At 61.6% G+C, this 23,248-nt stretch overlaps 1 protein-coding gene across 11 annotated transcripts in view; it reads right to left on the bottom strand.

Annotated features, from left to right (window-relative positions):
- Nucleotides 1-23,248, bottom strand: part of PPIP5K1 (diphosphoinositol pentakisphosphate kinase 1) — a 130,554-nt gene that overhangs the window by 20,294 nt on the left and 87,012 nt on the right. For 5 of the 11 annotated variants that reach the window (XM_075916965.2, XM_089782135.1, XM_075916967.2 and 2 more), the window contains 2 exons: nt 12,779-12,841; nt 5,412-5,591 (listed from right to left, as the gene is read on the bottom strand). The exons of 2 other annotated variants lie outside the window; for them this stretch is intronic. In XM_075916965.2, the coding sequence (XP_075773080.2) occupies nt 5,412-5,591; nt 12,779-12,841 (243 nt within the window). The remainder of the gene's footprint in view (nt 1-5,411; nt 5,592-12,778; nt 12,842-23,248) is intronic. 4 more of the 11 variants (XM_089782136.1, XM_089782139.1, XM_089782134.1 and 1 more) reach the window with 2 other exon arrangements.

Below are 23,248 nucleotides of genomic sequence, written 5' to 3'. Positions count from 1 at the left end.
TTTGCAATGGGAGAGTTCTCCCGGAGAGGGTGGTGGAGCACCCCAGGGAGCCATCTGAAAGCGCTGCTCTTACTGTGGGCAATCATTTTTGGAGGGGGCCATTCCAACATTTTGGAAAGTGGTCAAGGGCCGCACTTTTCTGAGAGGATGCGGGGTCTAGGATACAGGATGGGTACAGAAGGGCGCACGGGGTAAGGGACTGGGGTGCAGGAGATGGTGTGGGGTCTGAGGTGGAGTTTGGCTGAAGAGGGGGTGGAGACTCGGGGCAGGGGTTTGGGTGTAGGGTCAGGGAGGGTGTAGGAGGGGGTACAGGGTCTGGGAGGGAGTTGTGACCTGGGGCAGGGGGATGCAGAGGGTTTGGACGGTGACCTGGGGGAGGAAGTTGGGATGCAGGAGGGGCAGGGTGCCAGAGGCAGGCTCTGGCTGGGAGACAGGCACCTAAGCATCTTCCAGCCAGCAGCCCTGCAGCACCCCTGAGGCAGGCTGGGCTCCCTGCTGGCTGCAGTCCCAGACCTCTTGAAAATACAGGCTGTTCCCTCCATGTGGCGCTCAGCTTGCGCTGCTCCTGTCCCCCAAACAAATCTCTCAGCTCCTAGTGGCTGGTTGTTTCCAGCCACCAGGAGCGGAGGATAGGGGTGGTGTGTGTGTGGGGGGGGGATCACATGGAGCAGCCCTGCACTTAAATCAGCAGCTGCTGCAGGCCTGGGGGTCCTGGCAGGTGTCCATGGGCCGGATGCAGTGGCGTGGTGGGCTGGATGTGGCCGGGACCGAGAACTTGCCCACCCGGATACAAGGTTAGCAACCTCTCCTCCCAGTAGAGTCTCTGGGCAGATCCCTGAGCAGCACGGAGGGTGGTGCTGAGGAGGTGGATTCAGTCCAGGTCATAAGACACGGGCACCGAAAGCTGCAAGAGCAGAATGCCAGGGGCTGTCCGAGCGGACACAGGGGAAGCGAGCCCTGTCGGAGTGAACCATGACTCTCAAAGGGGAGCAAAGCCCTTCGCCTGCTGCAGGTGCACCCTGAAGCCCAGGTGGGTGTCTGCGTGGAAGTCGCCTCACCTCAGGACTAGGCCCTCTGGGGCTACTCTGTCTCCTTGCTCTCCGCGTCCGAAGGCTTGTTTCTTCTCTTGAGAAGTGAGGCCGGGGACAGTCTCCACTGGGGGACCAGACGGATGTGGAATTCGGAGGCTACCTTAGGAAGGGAGAGAGGGTCTGGACACGGCGTCAGGTCAGCCGTCACGACTCCCAGCCCCTGCCCTCTGGCTGTAAGGAACGGAAGAGGCTCAAATGTGGACTCCTCCATGCACTCAGGACACGAGTCAGGCCCCTGGAGAAGCTGGCTCTTAACTGGGGGGAGAGGTTGGAGATGGCTGGGTGGGTGGAGACCGAAAGTCCCTTGGGGGGGACTCAGCCTGAGGAGGTCATTGCGAAGGCCCGCTGGGAAAGCACTGCCCCCTCGGCAGGGAAACGTTTCTCTTTGCTGGGGGGCAGCGCCGTTCTGCACCAGAGCCGTGTGGCAGCCACGCCTGCAGGCGCAGCGCTGAGCCGCAGGGGTGAGAAGATGCAGCGTCAGGAGCGGAGGGGGGTGCAGCCAAACCACGGCTGGGAGCCGGTTTCAAGGAGCCTAAACACACAGCATTGGACGAGCAGTCAGGGCCTCTCCCGCTGAGGGGGGCTGCGCCCTTCCCTCACGCAGAGCCGCCTGCCCTTTGGACGGCAGGAGCGCTGGCCGCGGACGACCCCAGCGGGAGATCGCTCAGGACCGCCTGGCTCAGCTCCCGCTGCTGCTCCATGCCGGAAGGTCTGCTGTCTGGGCGGAGGAAGCGCCGCGAAGCAGCGGATTCCGTTCCAGATCGGGCCCAGCCATACGTGGGAACGGAGCACAGAGGCAGGGGAGGGGCGCTGGCGAGCACCTCGCTGGGAGGGTCTGCTGCTTGTGGAGAGGGCTGTGAAAGTGGCGCCCCATGCAGAGCCGTCCGCCAGCGCAGAGAAGAGTGGGCTCACCCAGGTCCGGGCACTGGCTTGGACAAGGGTCTGAGCAGCCTGGAGACACAAGGAGCAGTCTTGCCAGGGGAGTCACATGCCATATGGCTCTTGCTGGGGTCTGCTGGCTGGACAGTGGTGGATGTCCCCGGGCCGGGGTGCTGTGGCAGTGAAGGAGGTCGGAGTAGCTCCCGGGGTGAGTGTGAGAGCAAAGGGAAGCCCAGAAAGAGGACTGCTGGCTGCAGTCTGTGCGGCGAGGAATGGCTGGCTCCTAAGAGGTCAATCACCACCGAAAGGGAAAAAGATTATTCCCATTGAGGAAGAAGGGCCAAGGCAAGACCCTTGGAGCAGCGGATGCCAGACTGTAGCCCAGCCCTGAGTCTGTGACAAAGGTGCAGAAGAGGCAGAGTGACACAGTGTGGCCCCAGCCCACCACAAAGCGCAGGAAAGGTGCCATCTGGGGGCTCAGGAAGACCAAACTCCCAAGTCCGAGAGTAATTATCCCTCGTTTCCGAGGGTCCTTGCGTTCGTCTGTTTCAGCAAACACTAGGTGCCCCGCGGCACCGTACAGACTCAGACTGTGCAGACACAAGCCCTCGTGGGCTGCAGCTCCTGAAAACCGAGGCCCTAAGAAACGCCCTTCTCTGTGAGGTGCCACCAGACACAGTCACCCCCCCCCAGAGCCCCACTGTGAAGTGCTGACGCAGACGAGGGTGTTTCGGGTCCCGAGGCCCTGAGCTGGTCTCCGCCCACGTTTTCCTTTGGGACCAGGAAGTAGCTGGAATAAAATCCTTTGAAGTTTGACGGCCTCCAGCGCTAGGAGGGTTAACACAAGAACATCCGAACGGCCCGACGGGGTCAGACCAAGGGCCCATCCAGCCCAGTCCTGTCCGTCCAGTGGCCACTGCCAGGTGCCCCAGAGGGAGGGGACAGAACGGAATCCTCACGTGATCCCTCCCGTCAGGGGCACCATTCCTGCCCAACAGCCATTGATGGACCAAACCTCCATGAATCTACCTAGCTCTTTTTGGAACCCTGTTAAAGTCCTGGCCTTCACCACATCCTCTGGCAAGGAGTTCCACAGGTTGACTGTGCGCTGAGTGAAGAAAAACTTCCTTTTGTTTGTTTTAAACCTGCTGCCCATTCATTTCACGTGGTTGCATCTCCTGCCTCAAGAGACTCCGGTCAGAGGGTCTCTGGAGGGAAGGGGGGCTGGATGGAGTGACTGTAGATATTACTTGCAGGATCCAGCTGTCCGCGGTGATGTGCTCCCAGGAAGGTGGGACATGAGCCCGGTCCCGCAGGGGCTGAGGGGTACGTGCAGCAGGAGCAGGAGAGGGCCCGTGGCCAAGACCACAAAGGTCACAATGGCTGACTGGAAGATGATGCCGATTGGGAGTCCCAGGAGAGGGCTGCTCTCTAAAGAGCCTGAGCGGCTTCCTGGGCTCAGCAGTTCTTGTGGCCTGGCTTGACCAGAGCCACCTGCAAGCTCGACTGTTCTTCGCCGCAGGCGTCGCGATGCCCAGAGGCCTTCAAGTGAACAGACCCATCCGCAGCTTCAGTGAGCAGGGAAGGGGGACGTGGCGCTGCGTCTCCCAACACAGACCAGAGGCTGCAGCCACCCCAGTGGGTTCTAGGGAGGCCGGTCTGAGGCCTTGTTCCCTCTGATCCTGTAGCAAGTCAAGAAAGGATGGAAACTGGGACTAGTCTGAAATTGAGCTTTGGGTCCGCGCTTGGGAATGGGCTACTCCCAATGCAGCATGGCAAGAGCAGCCTCTTCACAGCGCGCCGGCCCTGTCACCTCCACGGCCTCCACCCCGGGGCACGAGCAGATGAGGGGACGGGGCAGGGAGCGCAGCGGGGGACTCGGCCACAGAGCATGCAGGGGCGAGCGGAGCGTCACGAGTGCGCGAAGTATGTCCAGCAAGGCGCGGGGGAGACTCCTTTAGCTCTTCCAATGGACGACGTCTGCTTCCAAAGACCCTGAGCCCCTGGAACCCATCAGCATGAGAGGAGGAGAGGGGCTGAGCCTCGTGGGGAGGCAGTCTCTTCTTCCACAGGCAGCTCTTCGTCCCCTGGAAAACCCTGACGTGTGGGAGGACCCCAGGGGGAGCTGCTGCCCTTTAGGAGGAACGGCAGCCCGCTCTTCCCACTGCTGTCCTTGCCAGGACTGTGTTCTCTCTGGGCAGGAATTTCACCCGAAGGAGGGGGAACCTTGCACGTCCATCTTCTGTGCCATCGGGGGGCAAATGGTTCTGACTCAGCCACGGGGACCGAAAAGGCGCCTGAAATCGCATCCACACTGGAAGCTGAGTCACTAATGGCGAGAGGCGCGCCGTGTACATGCACACGGAAGGCAGGAGCTGGGATGAGCTATGGGAGACGGCGGCAGTGGAGAAAACCGACTCCAGCAGGTTAGTCTCCCCGCCCCAGTGGGGAGTGTCTTTCAGTTGAGGTGACATGGTCAGAGACTGGAGGGTACCAGGCACCCCGGGATGGTACCAGAGCCCAATCGGCACGTTCACCTCTGGTGCTGTGGTCGCAGGTCCGAAGGGGGTGGGAACCGCAGAGGCACCCGGAGCAGGACATCTCCGGAGACCCAGACTGACAAGTGACTTGCCCTTCCTCTTCCCCTATTCCAGAAAAGGGGCGGTTCAGATGGTTCCAAAAGGCCCCCAGGGCTCGCTGACTGTGGCAGAAGAGACGGCCCCTGCAGTGCCCAGGGTCTGGCGTGCTGGCGGATGACTTGGATGTGGGGGTCTCAGCAGACGCTCTAGAAACAGGAGCCTGAGCTGGTTCTCTCAGTTCCATGCTCCCTGAGCAGATCAGGCAGTTGGAAGGGTGTGGGACTGCCAGAGGCAGCTTCCATGCCCCCGGCTGTGGGGAAGAGACTATTGCAGGGCTGACAGGGTTGGGAGCCCAGGGGCTTGTGCATAACCCACACGTGAGGCCATGGGCCCAGGCTGAACTGGGCAAAAAGAGGAAGGGAGGGGACACAGCCGGAGACGGGGACACTCAGCAAGTCAAGAAACGTGACCCCGAGGTGCGGCCAGCCAGCGGCACCGGGCCTGGAGAGAGGCCCTGGGAGGGGCAGCACCAGGGCGCCCAGGCACAAACTCACAGGCACAGCTGACAAAGTGCAGTCCAGCGTGCGCAGGCACATGCACGTCTGCACGCGGCGGCCGCCTGCTCGTTCAGGGGCATCCTTGCACTGCGGCTCCGGCCCCTCCGCCGCAAGCTGCCAGCCACCTGCCCTCCCTTCAAGGCCGCAGGACAGCTCCCCAAGCCACAGGGGAGCACCGGCCCCATTGACTGCAGTCAGTCCCAGCTCCACAGGCCCCATCAGCCACACGCCTCCCTCCCCGAGAGGCCAGGGGCAGCGCTGCCGGCCAGGAATCACAGCACACCGCACTCTCAAGCGGGCGGTACCGTAGAGGCGCTCCAGATCGTCCCGGCCCGAGAGCAGCCAGCCCCTGAAGAGACGCAGGTGGTAGGAGCACTGGTGGAGGTGGTGGGCCAGAGGGGCGTCCAAGGAGAGGCTCTGTCTCACGGCACAGTCGGAGGAAAAACGGCGCAGCAGCTGGGCAACACAGCGGTGTTCGCGCACACCTGGAGGAGAGCGGGACCACAGCTGAGAAAGGAGACAACGGAGACAGGTGGGGAAAGGCCATGCGCTGAGCCCCAGCCCCCGGCTGAGGAGCAGGAAGAGCCCTCTCCTCCCCACCCGACCCCAGGCACAGTGCCCCCGAAGAGCTCATTTACATTCAGAGGCCCAGCTTGAAAACCGTTCCAAAATGCCAAGCCCCAGAACACGTGTGTCACTAAGGCCTAGTGGAGCTAGGGAACAAGAAAGGCAGCCCCGGGCCTGGCCCTGCTCCCACCAGGCCGGCGTTCCTGAGCACAGGGGAGAAAGCGCACGGCTTGGAGGGCCAAGCCAGGGAGGCAGCCAGCCAGCGGGAGGCCGCGACAGGATCCGCTGGCGGCTCTGGGAACGCAGAGGAGCACGAGTCACTCACAGCCCCCAAGACGACGAGTGCGCCAAGAAAAACCGGTGACTTACTTCGTAACTGTTCTTTGAGAAGCGCTGCGCACGTCCATTCCACGTAGGTGTGTGCGGAGTTTCCCTCACTGGTACCCGTCGGGCCAGCCGGGGAGCCACTGCAGTGGCGCCGCTATAGCGGTGCATGTGTCCCCCGCTGGCCCTGCACCCCCCAGGCGGGAGGGACGTGGAACGGAGGTGAGAATACAGGAGGTAAGTAACCGTTTCCTCGTCGAGTGCTTGCTCACGTCCAGTCACCAAGGTGACTCCAAAGCACAAACCTCAAGAGGCGGGTCGGAGTCTACCTAGAGACGGATCGCAGCACAGCCCCTCCTCCCCGGCGTGCTGCGTGCTGGCGCAGTGATCTGCAAAGGTGCGCACCAACCACCAGGCAGCGGCCCTGCAGATCTCCACGATGGGCACCTGGGCTGCAAAGGCTGTGGAAGAGGCTTGCGCTCTCGTGCAGTGCGCCCTAATGGGCAGAGCCAGAACCCGCACCAGCTGGTAGCACTCCCTGCCGCAGTCTGAGAACCAGGACGAGATACGCTAGGCTGACACTGGCCGGCCCCTCATCCTTTCTGCTAATGCTCCCAGCAACTGGGGGGGGGGCTTGTGGAAGGGCTTGGTCCTCTCTAAATGAAAAGAGAACGCACGCCTCGTTCAAGCATGTGGAGCGCCTGTTCTGCCCCCGAGCTATGGGGTTTGGGGTAAGCCACAGGGAGAAATACGTCCCGATGGACATGGAAATGCGACACCACCTTAGGCAGAAACGGCGGGTGGCGGCCAGCCTGACCTCACCCCGAAGAAGGCCGTAGACGGGACTTCCGACACTCGCCTGGCTGAGTTAATGGCCACGAGGAAAGAATCCTTCCAGAAGAGGTGCAAGCCGGGGCACGTGGCTAATGGTTCAAAGGGGGGAACCATGAGCCTCGAGAGCCCCAAACTTAGATCCCAAGGGGGCTCCAGTTTCCGCCCCTGGGGGTAAACCCTGCCCAGGCCCTTGAGCAATCGATGCACCATGGGGTCCGCGACAACGCTCCCCCGCCCCCCTCGAGCCAGAGTGCAAAGGCGCGGTGGCTGCTAGAGAGACTCGCAGAGCAGGCAGCCAGGCCCTGGGGATAGTCCAAGATAACCGGGACCGGGGGCCTCCATAGGGGAACCCCCTTGTCACCCGACCAGATCGCAGACGGTTCCCACTTCTCCAGGTAGGAAGAGCAGGTGGAGGGCTGCCGGCTCCCCAGGAGGGCTGCCTCTCAGGCCGTTAACCATGGAGCTTTCGGGTGCCTGAGCCTGCCGAACTCCTGGGAGATCAGGTCCGGGCACAAGGGGAGAGCCAGAGGCAAGGAGATCTGGGAACCAACGCAGCCATGGCCAGGCTGGGGCTATCAGGGTCGCTGAGCCCAAGGATTACTCTGGGAATCCGCGGGAAGGCGTACAGCAGGCCAGGGGATCGGCACCCCGGGCTGTGCCCAAATAGAGCAAAACCGGGGACGCTTCCTGTTGACGTGGGTAGCAAACCCGTCCAGGTGGGGAAACCCCCACCTGCGGAAGATGGAGAGGGCTACATCCGCCCTCAGAGACTGCTCGTGCCCCTGGAAGGACCTGCTGAGGCGGCCCGCCAACTCGGTCCGAGCCTGGGGAGGTAGGTGGCCACCGGGTGAAGCTCGTGAGCCACGCAGAACTCCCGGAGGAATAGAGCCCCCTTGCACAGGGGTAGGAGTGAGCACCAGCCTGTCTCTTTAGACTGAACATTGCAGCCGTGTTGCTGGCCAGAATCGAAACGTGCTTGTTGCGGGGCTGCGGTAGGAACACGCCCGAGCGAGGCGGAGAGCTCTCAGCTCAGACACTGATGTGGAGGGAGAGATCCGTGGGGCCCCACAGACCTTGTGTCCAGAGCTTCCCGAGGTGGGTTCCCTGCCCGTATCGCAGGCGAATGTCCCCAGCTGGATGGACAGGGAAGGGGTGATGAACGGCATCCCTTCGTGGGCCGCCAATCGAGGCATTTCAGCATGTCCACGGGCACTGACACGACTGCGTCCGGATGCTGGAAAGCTGGGTTGTGGGTCTGGTACAGCCATAGTTGAAGCAGTCTCATTCTGAGCCTGGCGTGTCGAACCACGTAAGTGCAGGCTGCCAGAAGCCCGAGTAGCCTCATGCAACAGCGGGCCATCATGGTGGGGGATGACTGTAGTTGCAGAATGGCGTCCATTATTGCCATCAAGTGCTCTGGGGGCAGGGAGATTCTGCCCTTTGTCGCTTCTAACAGAGATCCCACGAACTCTATCGCCTGGGTGGGAATGAGGGTAGACTTGGCTTTGTGGAGTATGAGGCCCAGCTTGAGGAATGATCCCTTACGAGGGATATAAGGCTGACCGCCTGAGATGGGGACGAGCCCCTTCTCAGCCAATTGTCTAGGTACAGGTAGACCTTGACCTGCCGCTTCCTCAGGAACGCGGCCACCACTGCCACACATTTGGTGAAGACCCTGGGGGCCGTGGAAAGGCCAAAGGGCAAGGCCGTGAGCTGATAATGATCGTGGCCCACCCTGAAGCGGAGGAAGCGCCCGCATGCAGGCACGATGGAAATGTGAAAATAGGTGTCCTTGAGATCGAGGGCAGCGTACCAGTCTCGCGCGTCTGGGGAAGGAACGATGGAGGCCAGGGTAACCGTCTTGAACTTGGATTTTACTATGAAGGTATTTAGATCCCTCAGATCTAGACTAGGACGGAAGTTGCCCTTGGCCTTTGGGACCAGGAAGTATTGGGAGTAAAGTATCTGCTCGGGAGGACTTGCTGGCTAGCGATGGATCCTGAGTAAGGCACTGCCTGAGGCGCAGGCCTTGCGACCCAACAGGTCTGAGCACTTAGCTTCCCTGTTCTTAGGGCTAGGGGCAGGTTGGCCCTGCCGCTCACGATGATTAGCGGCCTGCACCCCACTGAACCAGGTAGCGGGTGGGAGAACGGGTGCTCATGGCCCGCTTGAGGGACAAAGTACCAGCGCTCTGCCCTCATGTCCGTGAGCAGGGCAGATGCTGGCATCTGCCAGAGGGTCTTTGTGATCTTGCCCACTGTCTTATTTAGCAGCAGGGCCATGCGGGATGGCACCTCAGCATTGGGAATGTTGGCCATAGGGCCGAGTCCTCGGAGGGCCACTCGAGCTGGACCCCCAGACTCTGGCCCAGTCTCCCAAGGAGCTCTTGATGGGCCCGGGAGTCCATGGCTGGAGCTGATGATGAGGCCAACCCTCGTGCCTCATTCAGGGAGGACGATGAGTTCTCCTGCACTGTGGAGTCCTCCCTCTGCTGAGGCCGCTTGGATGCTTGAGATGGGGCAGACTGCTCCAATGGCCTCCCACTGGGGTGTGGGGGACTCCCCCCGTACCGCGAAGGGCTGCGGTGCCGGGGCACTGGTCAGTGGAGTAGCCGGAGGTGAGGCTCGAATCCCCAAGCGTGCATATCCCGCCATGGAGGGGAGTCTCCCCTGCGCCTGATGGTACACCCAGGGGGTCCAGAACAGCTGTTGCCATTGCGGAGGCCAAGTTTGCGAGAGGCCTGGGACGCCGACTCGGCGCTCGCTACCTTGTGATTGGGAACAGTGCCAAGACCTGGAGCAGCATTGGGATCTGGAGCAGCGCCAAGACAGGGAGCGGTGCTGGGATCATGACCGGTGCCGGGAGGAGGAGCAGTGCCGAAAGCGAGAACGGGATGCCCTTGACGGTACCGACTCCATATCGGACAATGACGAGTAATCAGACTCCAACCACGGCAGTGTGGAGGTTGGGCCTGGGGACCAAAGCCTCTCTACGTGCTGGGCCATGGAGGCCGGCTTGCCCTGGTGCCGTACTGGCAGAGGGGGCACAAGTGGCTCTGGTGTCACCAACTGGGCCACCGGGATGAGCACACTCAACGCCGAGCTCTCTCTGGACTTCTGAGAGAGAGAAGCCACTGGTGCTGGCACTGATGTCCAGGCGAGGGAACGCCATGCCGCACGGTGTGCCGGTATGGGAGGTGGTACGGGCCATTGACGAGGCCCAGGCCTGAGACCGGCTCTGACGCTCCAGGGGAAGTGAGGGCAAGTCAGCCGTCAACTCGATCAGCTTCTACGCCCTCGAACGTATCCAGAGTGGAGGGCCGGTGGACCCAAAACGACTCCTCCCTGGCACCGCGGCTCCTGGTCACGCTCAACTGGCCACGCTCCGGCCCCAGAGCCGTCAACCTCACGGCCGGTGAGGGCACAACAGAGTACCCCGATTGGGGGCGCACGGTGAGGTGGGGAGCTGCCCCTCTCCACTCTCCTCTTCTTGTGCTGTGAGCGGTGCCGTGCCATGGGGCGCCGAGGCCGACGAGGCCCCCGAGGAACCAGGAGTCTCCCACACCGAGGGCGGAGCACTGTGGGATTCCGGTGCCAAGTCCAACGATGGTGCTGGGCAAAGCACCGACTCCATAAGGAGTATCTTCAAGCGCGAGTCCCTCTCACGCGGAGTTCTGGGCTTGAAACTAAGACAGATTCTGCAGTTAGCTGGGACGTGGGCCTCCAAGCACAAATCGTGTGGGTCACCACAGGGCATAGGATTGGAATAGTCAGCATAGGGCTTAAAACTGTGGTGCCCTGGCATGCCCCATGGGCTGTGTGGGAAGGGGACACAACAGGTGAGCCCCAACCCAAACCACTTAACTAACAGGGAAGATAACTTGGATACGAAAACAAAGGGGTTTAACAAGGTGCTAGCTACTGAGAATGCGGGAGATACCGCTGAGATCACGACTGCAGGCAAGTGAGAAGGGAGCTCCAACAACCGTCAGGAGCGGCAAGAAGGACCTGGGGCGGTGGAGGGCCAGCGGGGGACACATGCAGGGGCTCCCTGGCTGGCCCGACGGGTACCACTGAAGGAAACTCTCTGGCAAACGGTGCCCGCGGTGCACACCTACGTGGAATGGACGTGAGCAGGCACTCGAAGAAATTCCGGGAATGACCCCAGCCAGCTCCGCAGAACTTTTAAGGCACCGAATTCCCTCCCTTGATGCACAGGCAACTCCTGACACTGGTGCCCTCTTCCTCCTGCAGCCAGCCGGGTCTACGATGGTCTGGCCCAGCGGAGGATTTCACCCCATGGGTCCTGCATTTGGCCAACCTAGAGCAGTTTTCAAATGATGGATCCCGACAGGGAGCCCGTCGCCTCCCCAGCACAGCTGCGCTGGGGTTAATCCCCTCGCTGTTACCAAACAGGCGCAGGCTCCAGCACTGGCTGATGGCAGAAGGAGCCTCGCGCGCTGAGGTGGTGTTTCTCAGACGCACCGCAGGGCCTCATTCCCCTCCAGGCGCTGGGGGTCGGCGCGTGAGGCTGCTGCACGAGGGAAGGGCTTGGTCCCCCCCGTCAGTGACACGGGGCTGCCCACACTGGAACGAACCAGGCAGCTGCTGCCTTGGCCAGGGGGAGGCTGAGTCTGCCTGGGAAACCCCCCTGGGGTCTGACCTGCTTGCGACTAACTCTGGCTGCGCGGCACCAGCCGGGTGCGGGCTCAGCTACCGCACTAGGTGGGAAGCGCAGCCCCAGAGCCAGCGCAGCGCTCAGAGCGCACTCGCACGCTGAGCATCCTCAGGGCTGCCTTGGGCTTGGGCCACCCACCCAGCTCCAGTGCCCGTCCTCCCTGCTGTGGCACCCTGAGCCGGCCTGTGCTGACTCCCCCGCAGGGCCAGGGCCTTTCGGATCGCCACCTTCCAGACCAGCAGGGCTCAGACTGAATGGAGACGCTGGCCGTTCTGAGCCCCAGGCCAGCCTCCCTCAGAAGCAGCAGAAGGGCAGGCCTGCCGGCCACGGCCCAAAAGGAACGTGCCTGTACCAGCCGTGGAGCCAACACTTGCCAGCCGCTGGAACTGGCCAGGAGAAGCAGCTGTCTCCCATGCACCTGAATCAGCACCGGGGAGGGCTTCCCAGAGCAGGCCAGCTGGGCGAGCACAAGGAGCTGAGTTACTCCCCTGTCCCGTGCTGCTGGGGTGGGGAGGACAAGGCAGCTCCATTTTGGGCCTCCCTCCCGGCTAAGCAGAGGGGAGCCAAGATGGAGCCAGCCTTCCTTCGCGAGGCACTGCCCCTCTGGACGGCAGGGACCTTTCCTGGGGGCCACCTCTGTGAGAGGGAAAGGGAGTCGTCCAGGCTGGGGGGGCGCAGGTGACAAGGGGGGACCAGCCATGTTGGCTGGGGGATGGAGAGAGGGGCCCTGTGCAGGTGGGAGAGCAGAGCTACCAGAGGTGCGGGGAACCCAGCTCTGTTAGCCCCGAGCTCTCACCTTGGAGACTGCGTTTTCCATGGTCACCAGACACCTTCCCCTTGCTCACTAGCATCACCTCACCCCTCCGAGCTGCCCTCTTCCCTGCCGCCAGGCCCACCAGCTGGGAGGCGGAGTCACTTTGCTCCAGGTTCGGCCTGCGGGGGATCATGCTGCAGGGTTCGCACGGCAAGCCCAGAATGGAGGAGCCAATTGGACTGCTTGTCGAGCTGCTGCGTGCAGTCGGTAGAGAGCCAACGCCACTGGGCTCCACAGGCGCTAGCTGCCGGCCCAGGCCTGGCCCAACAGGCAGCCACACAGACAGAGCAGGTTAGTCACAAGGAGACAGCAGGGAGCTAGCCGGATGCCAGATACACAGACACGCAGAGGAACAGGAGCAGGCGAAGGGAGGGGAACAGAGTGACGTGCAGAGGCCAGAACAGGAGGGTGAGGTTAGAAGCATGAGGAAACGTCAAATCAAGGAAGCAAACGTACCATTAGTCGGATGCTTTGCAAACGACACAGAAAATCGTTTTACGGCTGGCATAGACAAGAGCTCTGAGGAAATAAAAACAGATCATCTCAGTTAATAGCCTGCTCCTAGGGAGCCCGGAGACTTGCAAGCTTGCAGCCCTCCCTGTCTGACAGAGCCCTCACGCTGATCCCTCTGCCTGGCCTCCACGCCCCTCCCCTCTGGACAGTGCTGCCTGCTTCTCTTGGCCTCTCCGCCCCTCTTGCCTGATGCCATCTAGCATCTTCCCGCCAATCCTTGGATGCGTCTGGAGCCCCACCTTGCGTACAGGTGGCACTCCCTGGCCTCCCGGCTCAGGCTGCCTAGATCCTCTGCCCTCTGGGCCGTGCGGGCTCCTACAGGCGACAAGTGACAGGACGGGCTCAGAGTCAGGAAAGCACAAAGCCACACAACAGAACACAGCAGCACACACAGGCCATGCTGGCGAGAAGCAAAGTGCCTCAGCCTGTCCCCTCCAGGGTCTGTGCTAAGCAGAGAGCTTTGTGGTGTCAAGAGGAAAGTCAAATACACACCTGAACAGAATTTAAGTGGGTGCCCCCAGGCCTCACCCCACCTGGCAGGGCCCCTCCACAGAGCTGGGCCCCACGAGGACCCTTTTGGGCATGAGCCAGGCCAGGTTCCTGGCCACAGAGAAGCGAAGCTGCCCGCCAGGAGTTCTGGGGCGCTGGGGAGAAGGGCTGAAAACAGATTCTCGGGACAGATTTTTATTTCCATAATCCACCAGAAAAGTGGGCCCAGTGAGCCGTAAGGGGGCAGGCCTGGGAGCTCCTCAGAAGAGGTGGAAGGGACCGGCCGGAGCAGACTGGAAGGGAGAGAGAAGGAGACTGGATCTGCGGCCCGGGGGGAACAAAGCCCCGCAGCTCAGACTTCCGCCTCTGCTGGGATTCCAAACCGCTCCCTTTTCCCGTTTCCTTTACGCTGCTCATGTGTCCTGGGAAAAGGGCGACAAGGGGGCTAGTGCAGCTGGCGGCGGCAGCCTCTCGCCCTGCTACCCACCGCCTGCTCCTGGCGGCTTACGGAACCAGTGCTGACGTGCTCTGCACTGCCCGTGGGGCGCACGCCCCTAACTGGGAGGGACTGGACCGGGGGGAAGCGGCGCTGACGTGCTCTGCACTGCCAGTGGGGCGCACGCCCCTAACCAGAAGGGAGGGAAGTGACTGGACCGCGGGGAAGCGGCGCTGACGCGCTCTGCACTGCCCGCGGGGCGCACGCCCCTAACCAGAAGGGAGGGAAGTGACTGGACCGCGGGGAAGCGGCGCTGACGTGCTCTGCACTGCCCGCGGGGCGCACGCCCCTAACCGGGAGGGACTGGACCGCGGGGAAGCGGCGCTGACGTGCTCTGCACTGCCCGTGGGGCGCACGCCCCTAACCAGAAGGGAGGGAAGTGACTGGACCGTGGGGAAGCGGCGCTGACGTGCTCTGCACTGCCCGCGGGGCGCACGCCCCTAACCGGGAGGGACTGGACCGCGGGGAAGCGGCGCTGACGTGCTCTGCACTGCCCGTGGGGCGCACGCCCCTAACCAGAAGGGAGGGAAGTGACTGGACCGCGGGGAAGCGGCGCTGACGTGCTCTGCACTGCCCGCGGGGCGCACGCCCCTAACTGGGAGGGACTGGACCGCGGGGAAGCGGCGCTGACGTGCTCTGCACTGCCCGCGGGGCGCACGCCCCTAACCGGGAGGGACTGGACCGGGGGGAAGCGGCGCTGACGTGCTCTGCACTGCCCGTGGGGCGCACGCCCCTAACCAGAAGGGAGGGAAGTGACTGGACCGCGGGGAAGCGGCGCTGACGTGCTCTGCACTGCCCGCGGGGCGCACGCCCCTAACCGGGAGGGACTGGACCGCGGGGAAGCGGCGCTGACGTGTTCTGCACTGCCCGTGGGGCGCACGCCCCTAACCGGGAGGGACTGGACCGCGGGGAAGCGGCGCTGACGTGTTCTGCACTGCCCGTGGGGCGCACGCCCCTAACCAGAAGGGAGGGAAGTGACTGGACCGCGGGGAAGCGGCGCTGACGTGTTCTGCACTGCCCGCGGGGCGCACGCCCCTAACCGGGAGGGACTGGACTGGGGGGAAGCGGCGCTGACGTGTTCTGCACTGCCCGTGGGGCGCACGCCCCTAACCAGAAGGGAGGGAAGTGACTGGACCGCGGGGAAGCGGCGCTGACATGTTCTGCACTGCCCGCGGGGCGCACGCCCCTAACCAGAAGGGAGGGAAGTGACTGGACCGCGGGGAAGCGGCGCTGACGTGTTCTGCACTGCCCGTGGGGCGCACGCCCATAACCAGAAGGGAGGGAAGTGACTGGACCGCGGGGAAGCGGCGCTGACGTGCTCTGCACTGCCCGCGGGGCGCACGCCCCTAACCGGGAGGGACTGAACCGGGGGGAAGCGGCGCTGACGTGCTCTGCGGACAGTCTAGGTTAAGCAGGACAAGGCTCCCGTCCACAGGCTGTCGGACTGGAGAGCGTTTTGCGGCTTTGACCCGACAATCTAGGGCAACAGCGGCGTTCCGTCTCCAGCCCTCTCAGCCCTTGGCCGCTGTGCTGCGCGTGCTCTAGGGCTCCAGCTGGGCTGGGTTAGGGTTAGGGCTGCAGACAGCTGAAGCCCAGCCAAGCCAGGCCCGGGAGACACCCCAGCAGACTAGCGCCGGAGAGGGGAAAAGCCACAGCGCCTGTTCCCAGGCCTCAGCAAAAAGCCAGTTCAACCCCATGGCTCAGCAAGGAGCACCACGCACAGGGCCCAGGCACTCTGCAATCCCGTAGCCACAGGCCGAACAGCACAACCCTCCCAGGACCCGGGGGCGCCTGGTTCAGGCCAAGCCGCCTTTCGGACTCCTGCTGGAGTGCTGGGGCTCGGCCCCACTGCAGTTGGGGGCGTGTGTCCCACGCCTGGCAGCCACAGAAGGGCTTCCCTTAGCGGCCGGGCCCCCGGCTGCCCGAGTGTCACTGACACATGGAAATACACGGGTGGCGCACAGCCCGGACCCAAGGCAGGCATAGGAGAGGCCAAAGAGACCATACGGGCCTGGAGTCTGCTGGTGAACTTGCTGAGGCGTCGCAGGTCTAGGATGCAGCTGAGGCCCCCTTTGGCTTTCAGCGTTCGGAAATACAGGGGACACCCCTGCCCCAGCACTCGGAGTCGGGAGGGGCTGCTCGGGAGTCGGGTCCAGGAAGAGAGACAGGAGGGTTGGAGGGAGTAACCCCTTGCTACCACACAGCCCCTGCAAACTGATGGACGTGGAGCCTATGCAGGGCCCAAAAAGGAAAGGAGGGGGGTCTGGCCGGGTGTGTCGCCCCAGGTGCACCTTCTGGCCTGCCCACGGCCCTGGGCTGGCAGAGGGAGAGGCCTCTTCGTACTGTGCGTCGTGGGTGGTACAACCGAGGCAGGGTTGTGGCTTCGCGTGCCTCTGCAGCGTCGTCAGGGTGGGCGCCAGCCTGCGTTCTCCTCCCCTTCTGTCAGCCAGCTCTGAGGAGGGACGCCCCGTGGACGCTCGGGGCCAGCGGAGAGCAGCCGGAGCCTGCTCAGATGGCGCTGCAGCAGGTCTGCACGAGCAGCAGGCTATTCCAGGGCAGCGAAGGACGCGGCCAGCCTGCTGGCACTGGAGGGCCAGTCACACAGCGCTCAGCGGGGTCCCTGGGGCTGCTGGAAGAGGCGGTTCGGCAGGCTGGGGAGCACTAGCCCTGGCAAGGCTACTTGGGTTACTCTGATCTTCGCAGAGCGGGCCCCGGTGCTGCAGCAGCACGTCACCAAGCAGTGGCCCAGCCCTGGCCACCTGGAAGGGGCGACCCCGGATGCTACTGGTCTGGAGCAAGCCGACCCAGAAGGGTCCGTTCTCGCGCAGGGCTGCTGAGCTGGCAGTGCCCGGGAGGTTACTATGGCCCTGGCCGCAGGTGGTCCGGACTGCAGCAGCAGGCTCTCCGGGCGCAGCGCTGACACAGGAAGGAACAGTCCTTGGGGTGCCGAGGGCAGACGGGTCAGGACACATTCCAAGCAGAGCAGGGGGTCGGGGGTGGGAATCCCGGTTTGGCTGTTGTGTGCGCTGGAGGCGCTTCTGGGAGCTTGGTGAGGTTAAGAGGGTTCTGGGAGGCTTCCAGGGGAGCTGGCTAGTTCCCGCCCATTCTCTGGGACGGTGCACCAAGGCAGAGGCTTGTGTTTAAAAGGCAAAGGGAAGAGCGGAGAGCTATGCTGCCAAGTTATTCACTAGGTGGCCCCCCAGAAGTCTGCAGGAGCGGAGGAAGCTGAAAGCTATACCAGGGGGCGCGGGCACAGAGCCGTTCTCTACCACACAAGTTCTCAGTCCTGTGTTCTCCAGGGTTTCCCCAGCAGACATGGAGACACTGCACTGGCCTGTCTGGGGCATCCGGTCCCTGTGCAGGGAGCAGGTGAAATGCCTGGGAAAGGCTTGAGGCGAGCCTGGCAATTACAGGCTGCTGAGGCTGACTTCAGTGCCAGGACGACCAGCAAGACACAGGAAAGGAATCTCCAACTCGGAGAAATGCGGAGCCTTGGGAACGCATCCCAGGCTCTGTACAGGGCAATCAGGCCTCGCACAGGCGTAAGAGCTCTCCGAGGGACTCAAGCAGGTGGGCGAGGACGATCCAGTAGACCTGGTGTGCTTGGCCTTTCAGAAAGCCTGGGACACGGTGCCACGCCAAAGGCTTTACGCAAAATGAGCAGCCATGGCATGAGAGGGGGTCCTCCCATGGCTCAGTACGGCAGGTAAGACAAGGTAGGAACAGAAGACCAGTTTCACAGTGGAGAGGGAGGAATGCCGGGGTCCCCCGAGGGTCTGTCCTGGGACCGGGCTATTCAACATTCATAGCTGGTCTGGAAAAAGGGGTAACTAGTGAGGGTGCAAGCGCTAGTTACTCAGGGTAGTGAAGTCCAAAGCAGACTGAAGAGTTGCAAAGGGTCTCGCTGAACTTGACAACTGGGCAAGACAGTGGCAGATACAAAGACAACATTGATAAAGGCAAAGCATTGCACCCTGGAAAACATCCCAACTACGCATGCAAAACAAAGGGCCTGAATTAGTAGTCACCACTTCAGAATGACTTAGAATTATCCTTGACAACCTCTGCTCACTGTGGAGCGACAGTTCAAACAGCGAACAGAATGTTGGGAGCTATTCGGACAAAGGCTAAGGGAACAAGACAGAGAGAATAGCTTACTGTCTCTAGATCCATGCTCCACCCACACCGTGAATACCAAGGGCACTTCTGCTAACCCGAGCTTCAAAAAGATAGTAGATTTGGAAAAAGTACAGAGAAGGGCAACAAGAAATAGCATTGGTGGTATTGAACAGCGTCCGTATAAGGAGAGATTAAAAACACCAGGACTGTTCATCTTTTAGAAAAAAGAGAGTTCACTAAAGCAGATGATGATAGAGGTCTATAAAAATCATGACTGATGTGGAGAAAGTGTTATTTGCTCCTTCACATAACAAAAAGAAGCGGTCCCCAGTTAGGTGAGCAGGCACCAGAGTGACACAAATCAAAGGAAGCATTTCTTTACACAATGGACAGTTAACCTGTGGAACTCCTTGTCAGGGGATAGTCTGAAGGACAAAAGAACAGCTAGTCTCAAAAAGCACTAGATGTGTCCATGGAGAACAGGCTCCTCAGTGGCTATTAACTAAGAGGTAGGATGCATGCAGCCCCATACTCTGGGTGCCCCTCAAGCTTCAGCTGCCAGGAGACGGGACCGGCCAGCAAGGGAAGGACCCGTTCTAGTCATTCCTCTGAAGCACCTGGCACTGGCCACTACTGCGAGACAGGACTGCTGGCCTGACCCACTAGGGCCATTGCTGTTCTTACGTGTCCCCCATGAAAAGTAGGAGCCCTCCCGCAACGTCTTTCCCTGCAGCCACGGTTTCGTGGGTTGTATTTCCGCTACTCACGCCTGCTGAGGGAGGGGACACGCTGTGCAGACCGTGGCTCCAAGCTGATGGCCACGTGGAGGCAGGGAGATAGCCAAGGAAGATGGGGGAGAGGAAAGTGAGACGGGCAAGTAGCCTCCATGCCAGGGGCCTGCGAACAGTCGGCATTAGCATATCAGAGGCCAATTGGCTGGTGGGGCAGCCCCCATGCTGGAATGGTCGGAGGGCGGAGGGGAACTGGCAGCATGAAGAAGGGAGGCGAGGCTGGCTACTCAGCAGGGCTCCTAGTTCACATCTGCCCACAGCATGGCGCAGTCAGGCCGAGAACTGCACGTTGGAGCGCCCGCCCGCCACAGAGCATGTGGATGAGTCCCTAATGGGTCTGTCTGGGCCTTTGCTTCTGCCAGAGCAGAGCAGGGCAGGGCAGGACTTGGGGTCCACTGCAGGAGGTAAGACTGCATTTGGCTCCCAGGAAAAACTCCTCCTCTCTGGCATCCTCCGATGGGTCTGGCTGGTCTTCCCTGGGGATGCAGGCAGCAGGTCCCGCATGGCGTCTGCACAGGGCGGACTAGAACCCATCTAGCTCATCAAAAACCGGACAGGCCGTAGGACCCCTGCCACTCTGCCTCCTTTGGCCCCATACTGCAGCGCACTTTCGCCCGCGCAGCTTCCTATGCCTGGCGCTGCCTGGCACGCCCTGGGGGACTCCCAGCAGTCCTCAGGTTTGCAAAGGCCACAGACGCTTCCTGAATTGACCCTGCCCCCGACAGCGAGGAGATCCAGGGTCTCAGCAGGGCTCTAGTGGCTAAACGATGAGCGCCCAGGCCAGGAGGCTGTGTGCCAGCATTTCAAGGGAGGAAACGCAGGCCTGGAGGTGGGATACCAGAGCAGGGAAGGCGCAGAGCCACTGGACGCAAGTAAAAGCCCCACACAGATTCGATCCAAAGCAAACGGGGTCCGATTTGCAAGCAGCCCGCAGGGCTTGCGATAAACGTGCAATTAGTGACCGATGGGACGGCGTGGGTGGCATTCAAGTATTTTCAAGCCAGATTAACTCAATTTGATCCCCCCTAGAAACGGAACGATACAAATAAAACTAAGCTGTGGTGTGACCTGCCGCACTCTGAACTCGCATGGGAACCGCTGCGCTGCACACGCCCCCGAAGGCCTGGGCTCACGTCTCAAAATGCCTCCGCCAGGAGCCAGAACCCCTCAATGGCGCCCAAAGGACTGAGAGAACATCCAGCTTCCCGCACCAGCCTGGCCCTGGAGACCGGACTGAACACCCAACTACATCTGGGGCAAGCGACCTGAGCAGGCCTGTCCCCTTCAGACTCACGGGAAGATTTCCATTTACTGCCCTTCCACCGGACCGGACCACGCCCGCTGAAAGCTGCCCAGGGCCTGGCTGAGCAACCAAGGGTCCCTGCCGCTCTGGGCGTGGAGGCCGGCCCCGATGCTCAGCATGGAGTAAGGGTATGTCTACACTACCCCGCTAGTTCGAACTAGCAGGGTAATGTATGCATACCGCACTTGCTAATGAAGCCCGGGATTTGAATTTCCCGGGCTTCATTAGCATAAGCGGGGAGCCGCCATTTTTAAATCCCCGCTGCTTCGAACCCCGTGTAGCGCGGCTACACGGGGCTCGAACTAGGTAGTTCGGACTAGAGTGCCTATTCCGAACTACCGGTACACCTCGTTTCACGAGGAGTACCGGTAGTTCGGAATAGGACCCTAGTCCGAACTACCTAGTTCGAGCCCCGTGTAGCCGCGCTACACGGGGTTCGAAGCAGCGGGGATTTAAAAATGGCGGCTCCCCGCTTATGCTAATGAAGCCCGGGAAATTCAAATCCCGGGCTTCATTAGCAAGTGCGGTATGCATACATTACCCCGCTAGTTCGAACTAGCGGGGTAGTGTAGACATACCCTAAGTGAGCAGGCTGCATACCAGCGCCAGGTCAACGTGCTGCCTCTGTGCAGAGCGGGCTGTTCCTGCCAGCCCCTTCACCCGTCCCCCCGCCCGATGCCTTGAGCTGCCTGCTCCCCACCGCCAGCCAGGGCACTCGAAGGAGACAGACAGGTGGGGAGGGGAGACCATGGCCTGCTTCTCGACGGCCGTTCTTCAGCACGCGCTGCTCACGCGCACACGCCAGCACTGGAAGGATCCCTAGGGGGCCGCTCAGGACGGCTGTGGAGCCCCCTGGAGGGATGATGTAGCTAGATCCCAGCTGACCTGCCCGAGACAGGGTGGACTAGGCCCTGACGCCCCCCGCTGGAAGCTTGCGGCCTTGCCACACCCTACCCAGGAAAAGAGCAGGAGAGAGGTCCTCCAGGTGGGCCAGAGTGGCTGCAGTGGAAGCAGCCAATCAGGGCCCAGCAAGGCAGTTTAAAGAAGCCACTGGGCCAGAGCCAGCCAATTCCCTTGTAGCGCTCAGCTGCAGGCTGAGGTACTGGCTTCCTGAGCAAGTGGCAGTACCTTGGACAGCTCAGCGTGCGGAGCTCAGCGCAGACTCTGCTGAAGCCCAGGGTTGGCTAATGAAGCCCAGGCATGGCTGGTAGGAAGAATCGCAGAACCCTAGACGGGTGCTGTTGGGACTTTGGTGAGACCAAGGACACTGCAGACTATGGGGAAGTGGCCCAGGGAGCGAGGAGCAATGAAATGTCAAAAGACCAGCACTCAGCAGACTACTAATTACAGAGTCCCCAGGCTGGGACCCAGAGGACTGGGCAGGCCTGGGTCCTGCCCCCCAACCTCCCAGTAGCTACTGGAGGGAAAGAAAGAAGCCTGACCCTAGGCAATCCGGAGGAAGGGGCATCTGGCCCTGGAATGAAGGAGTAGGAGCGTTCAGACACATGCCCTCACCTCCCAAGAGAAGGTGAAACCATTACACTGCTCCCAGCTCAGTTCCTTCTGGCTGGAAGACTCCGACAGAGGGGAGGTGGGCAGGGTTCAGAATGGGCGCAAGCAGCACATCTCATGAATCTCTCATCAGCAAGAGAGACAAGCTCTTCTTCAGGTCTGGGAAACGGACCCAGTCCCAGGGAGCCGCAGCTCAGCAGCTGGGAGAGACGACTTCACGTCAGTAACCAGGAGATCATTCGAGATGAAGTGGCCTGTACCAGCCCGGGGGCGCTGGCCATTAGATCTAGTGGAGAGAGGTGGACGTTTATCTGGGCGCCGGGTTCCTCTGCGGAGGCCGTCCGAGGCCAGACATGGAGCGATTGCTTGGGGAGAAGTATTCATTGGAGGATACTGGGTTTTTCTCTTTTCCCATTTTCCCGTGTGGCCAGAGCAGTGCTAACCTGGCTACACCCACAGAGTGGCTACGGGGCAGTGAGTGCGCTGGATGAGCTGTGCCATGTCACTAGAATAAGGGGCTTGGGGGGTTGTGGACAGACACCTGTCAGGGATGGTCTAGATGGGGCTGGGTCCTGCCGTGAGGGCCGGGGACCGGGCTCCCTGACCTCCCGAGGCCCCTCCCAGTTCTAGGGTTCTATGGGCAAGTGTGTAAGACTTGGGGGGAGGGGCACTGAGTAGTGTGCCCACCTTTCTCCCTTAGGAACACAGCACACAGAACGCTCTGCAGCCCCCCGATTCCTTGTCTCATATCCGCCACCCTTAGGCTGCCTTAGGGAAGCCCTGTCCTCGACTCAGTTCATGGGGCCAAGTTTCCCTCGGATGTTCTGCTCCACAGTCTGGGGTTGCGCACAGGGCTATGGCTTGCCCAGGAGTGGCCGGGGCTTATCCCGACGTCTGCCAACAGAGGCAAGAGCAGTATGGAAACCCCTCTGCAGACTGTCAATACCAAGGGCTCAGCTCCCTCCCCCCATTCTGTCCCACTCACCCTGGGCCATGGCCACCACCACAGTGCTAACTGGGAAAAAGCAAGTTACCCCCATTAGCGTCTCCACTAAGCCCCTAGAGGCCGGACTGCCTCCCTGCGTCCCATGCAGTACAAGCCAGAGGTGCTGCACCCTGGCTGGGAGCGGTTTCCATTGTATTCGGGTTTACAGTTTGGTTCAATTGCTCTCCCCCCCAGAACTGCCCCAGCCCCTGGTGCAGTCGCCACACAGTAAGTGCTGTAGAAACCACACGTGGCTGCTCTTGTGTGTCAGCCAGACAGCTCCCCTCGCTGACGGATACAGGCCAGCGCCTGCCCCAGCCACACGAATCTTCCTTCGGGGCAGCTTCTGCAGCGAGCGAGCAATGGGAACAATCCCCTTCCAGCATCCTGCCCAGCACCCCGGGGCTACAGGACTGGCTGCATGCGGTGTACTGCAGAGGTTCCCCCCAGATGCTCGTAAGCCCCCCTCATCTCACCGTGCTCGTCATTCTGCCTGCATGGCAGCCAGAGCCCCACGGAGAGGATTCGCCTTCTAATGCGCCCCGGGGCCATCTGGGACAAGCGAGCAGATCCTACGTGCACAGGGACAGATTCTGGCCCAGAGCTCAGCGGCCCAGCACCAAGCGCGTGCTCAGTCACGCAACAGGCCAGCATGACTGTTTGGACTGAGAACCCTCTGCACCAGCACCAGCTGGGTTTAATCCTCGGAAAGTCTGTC

This window comes from Pelodiscus sinensis, chromosome 14 (assembly GCF_052426305.1).
Source record: "Pelodiscus sinensis isolate ZL-2025 chromosome 14, ASM5242630v1, whole genome shotgun sequence".
Classification (NCBI taxonomy): domain Eukaryota; kingdom Metazoa; phylum Chordata; order Testudines; family Trionychidae; genus Pelodiscus; species Pelodiscus sinensis.
Note: the sequence above shows the minus strand (reverse complement) of the source record. Positions and strands in the feature narration are given on the sequence as shown.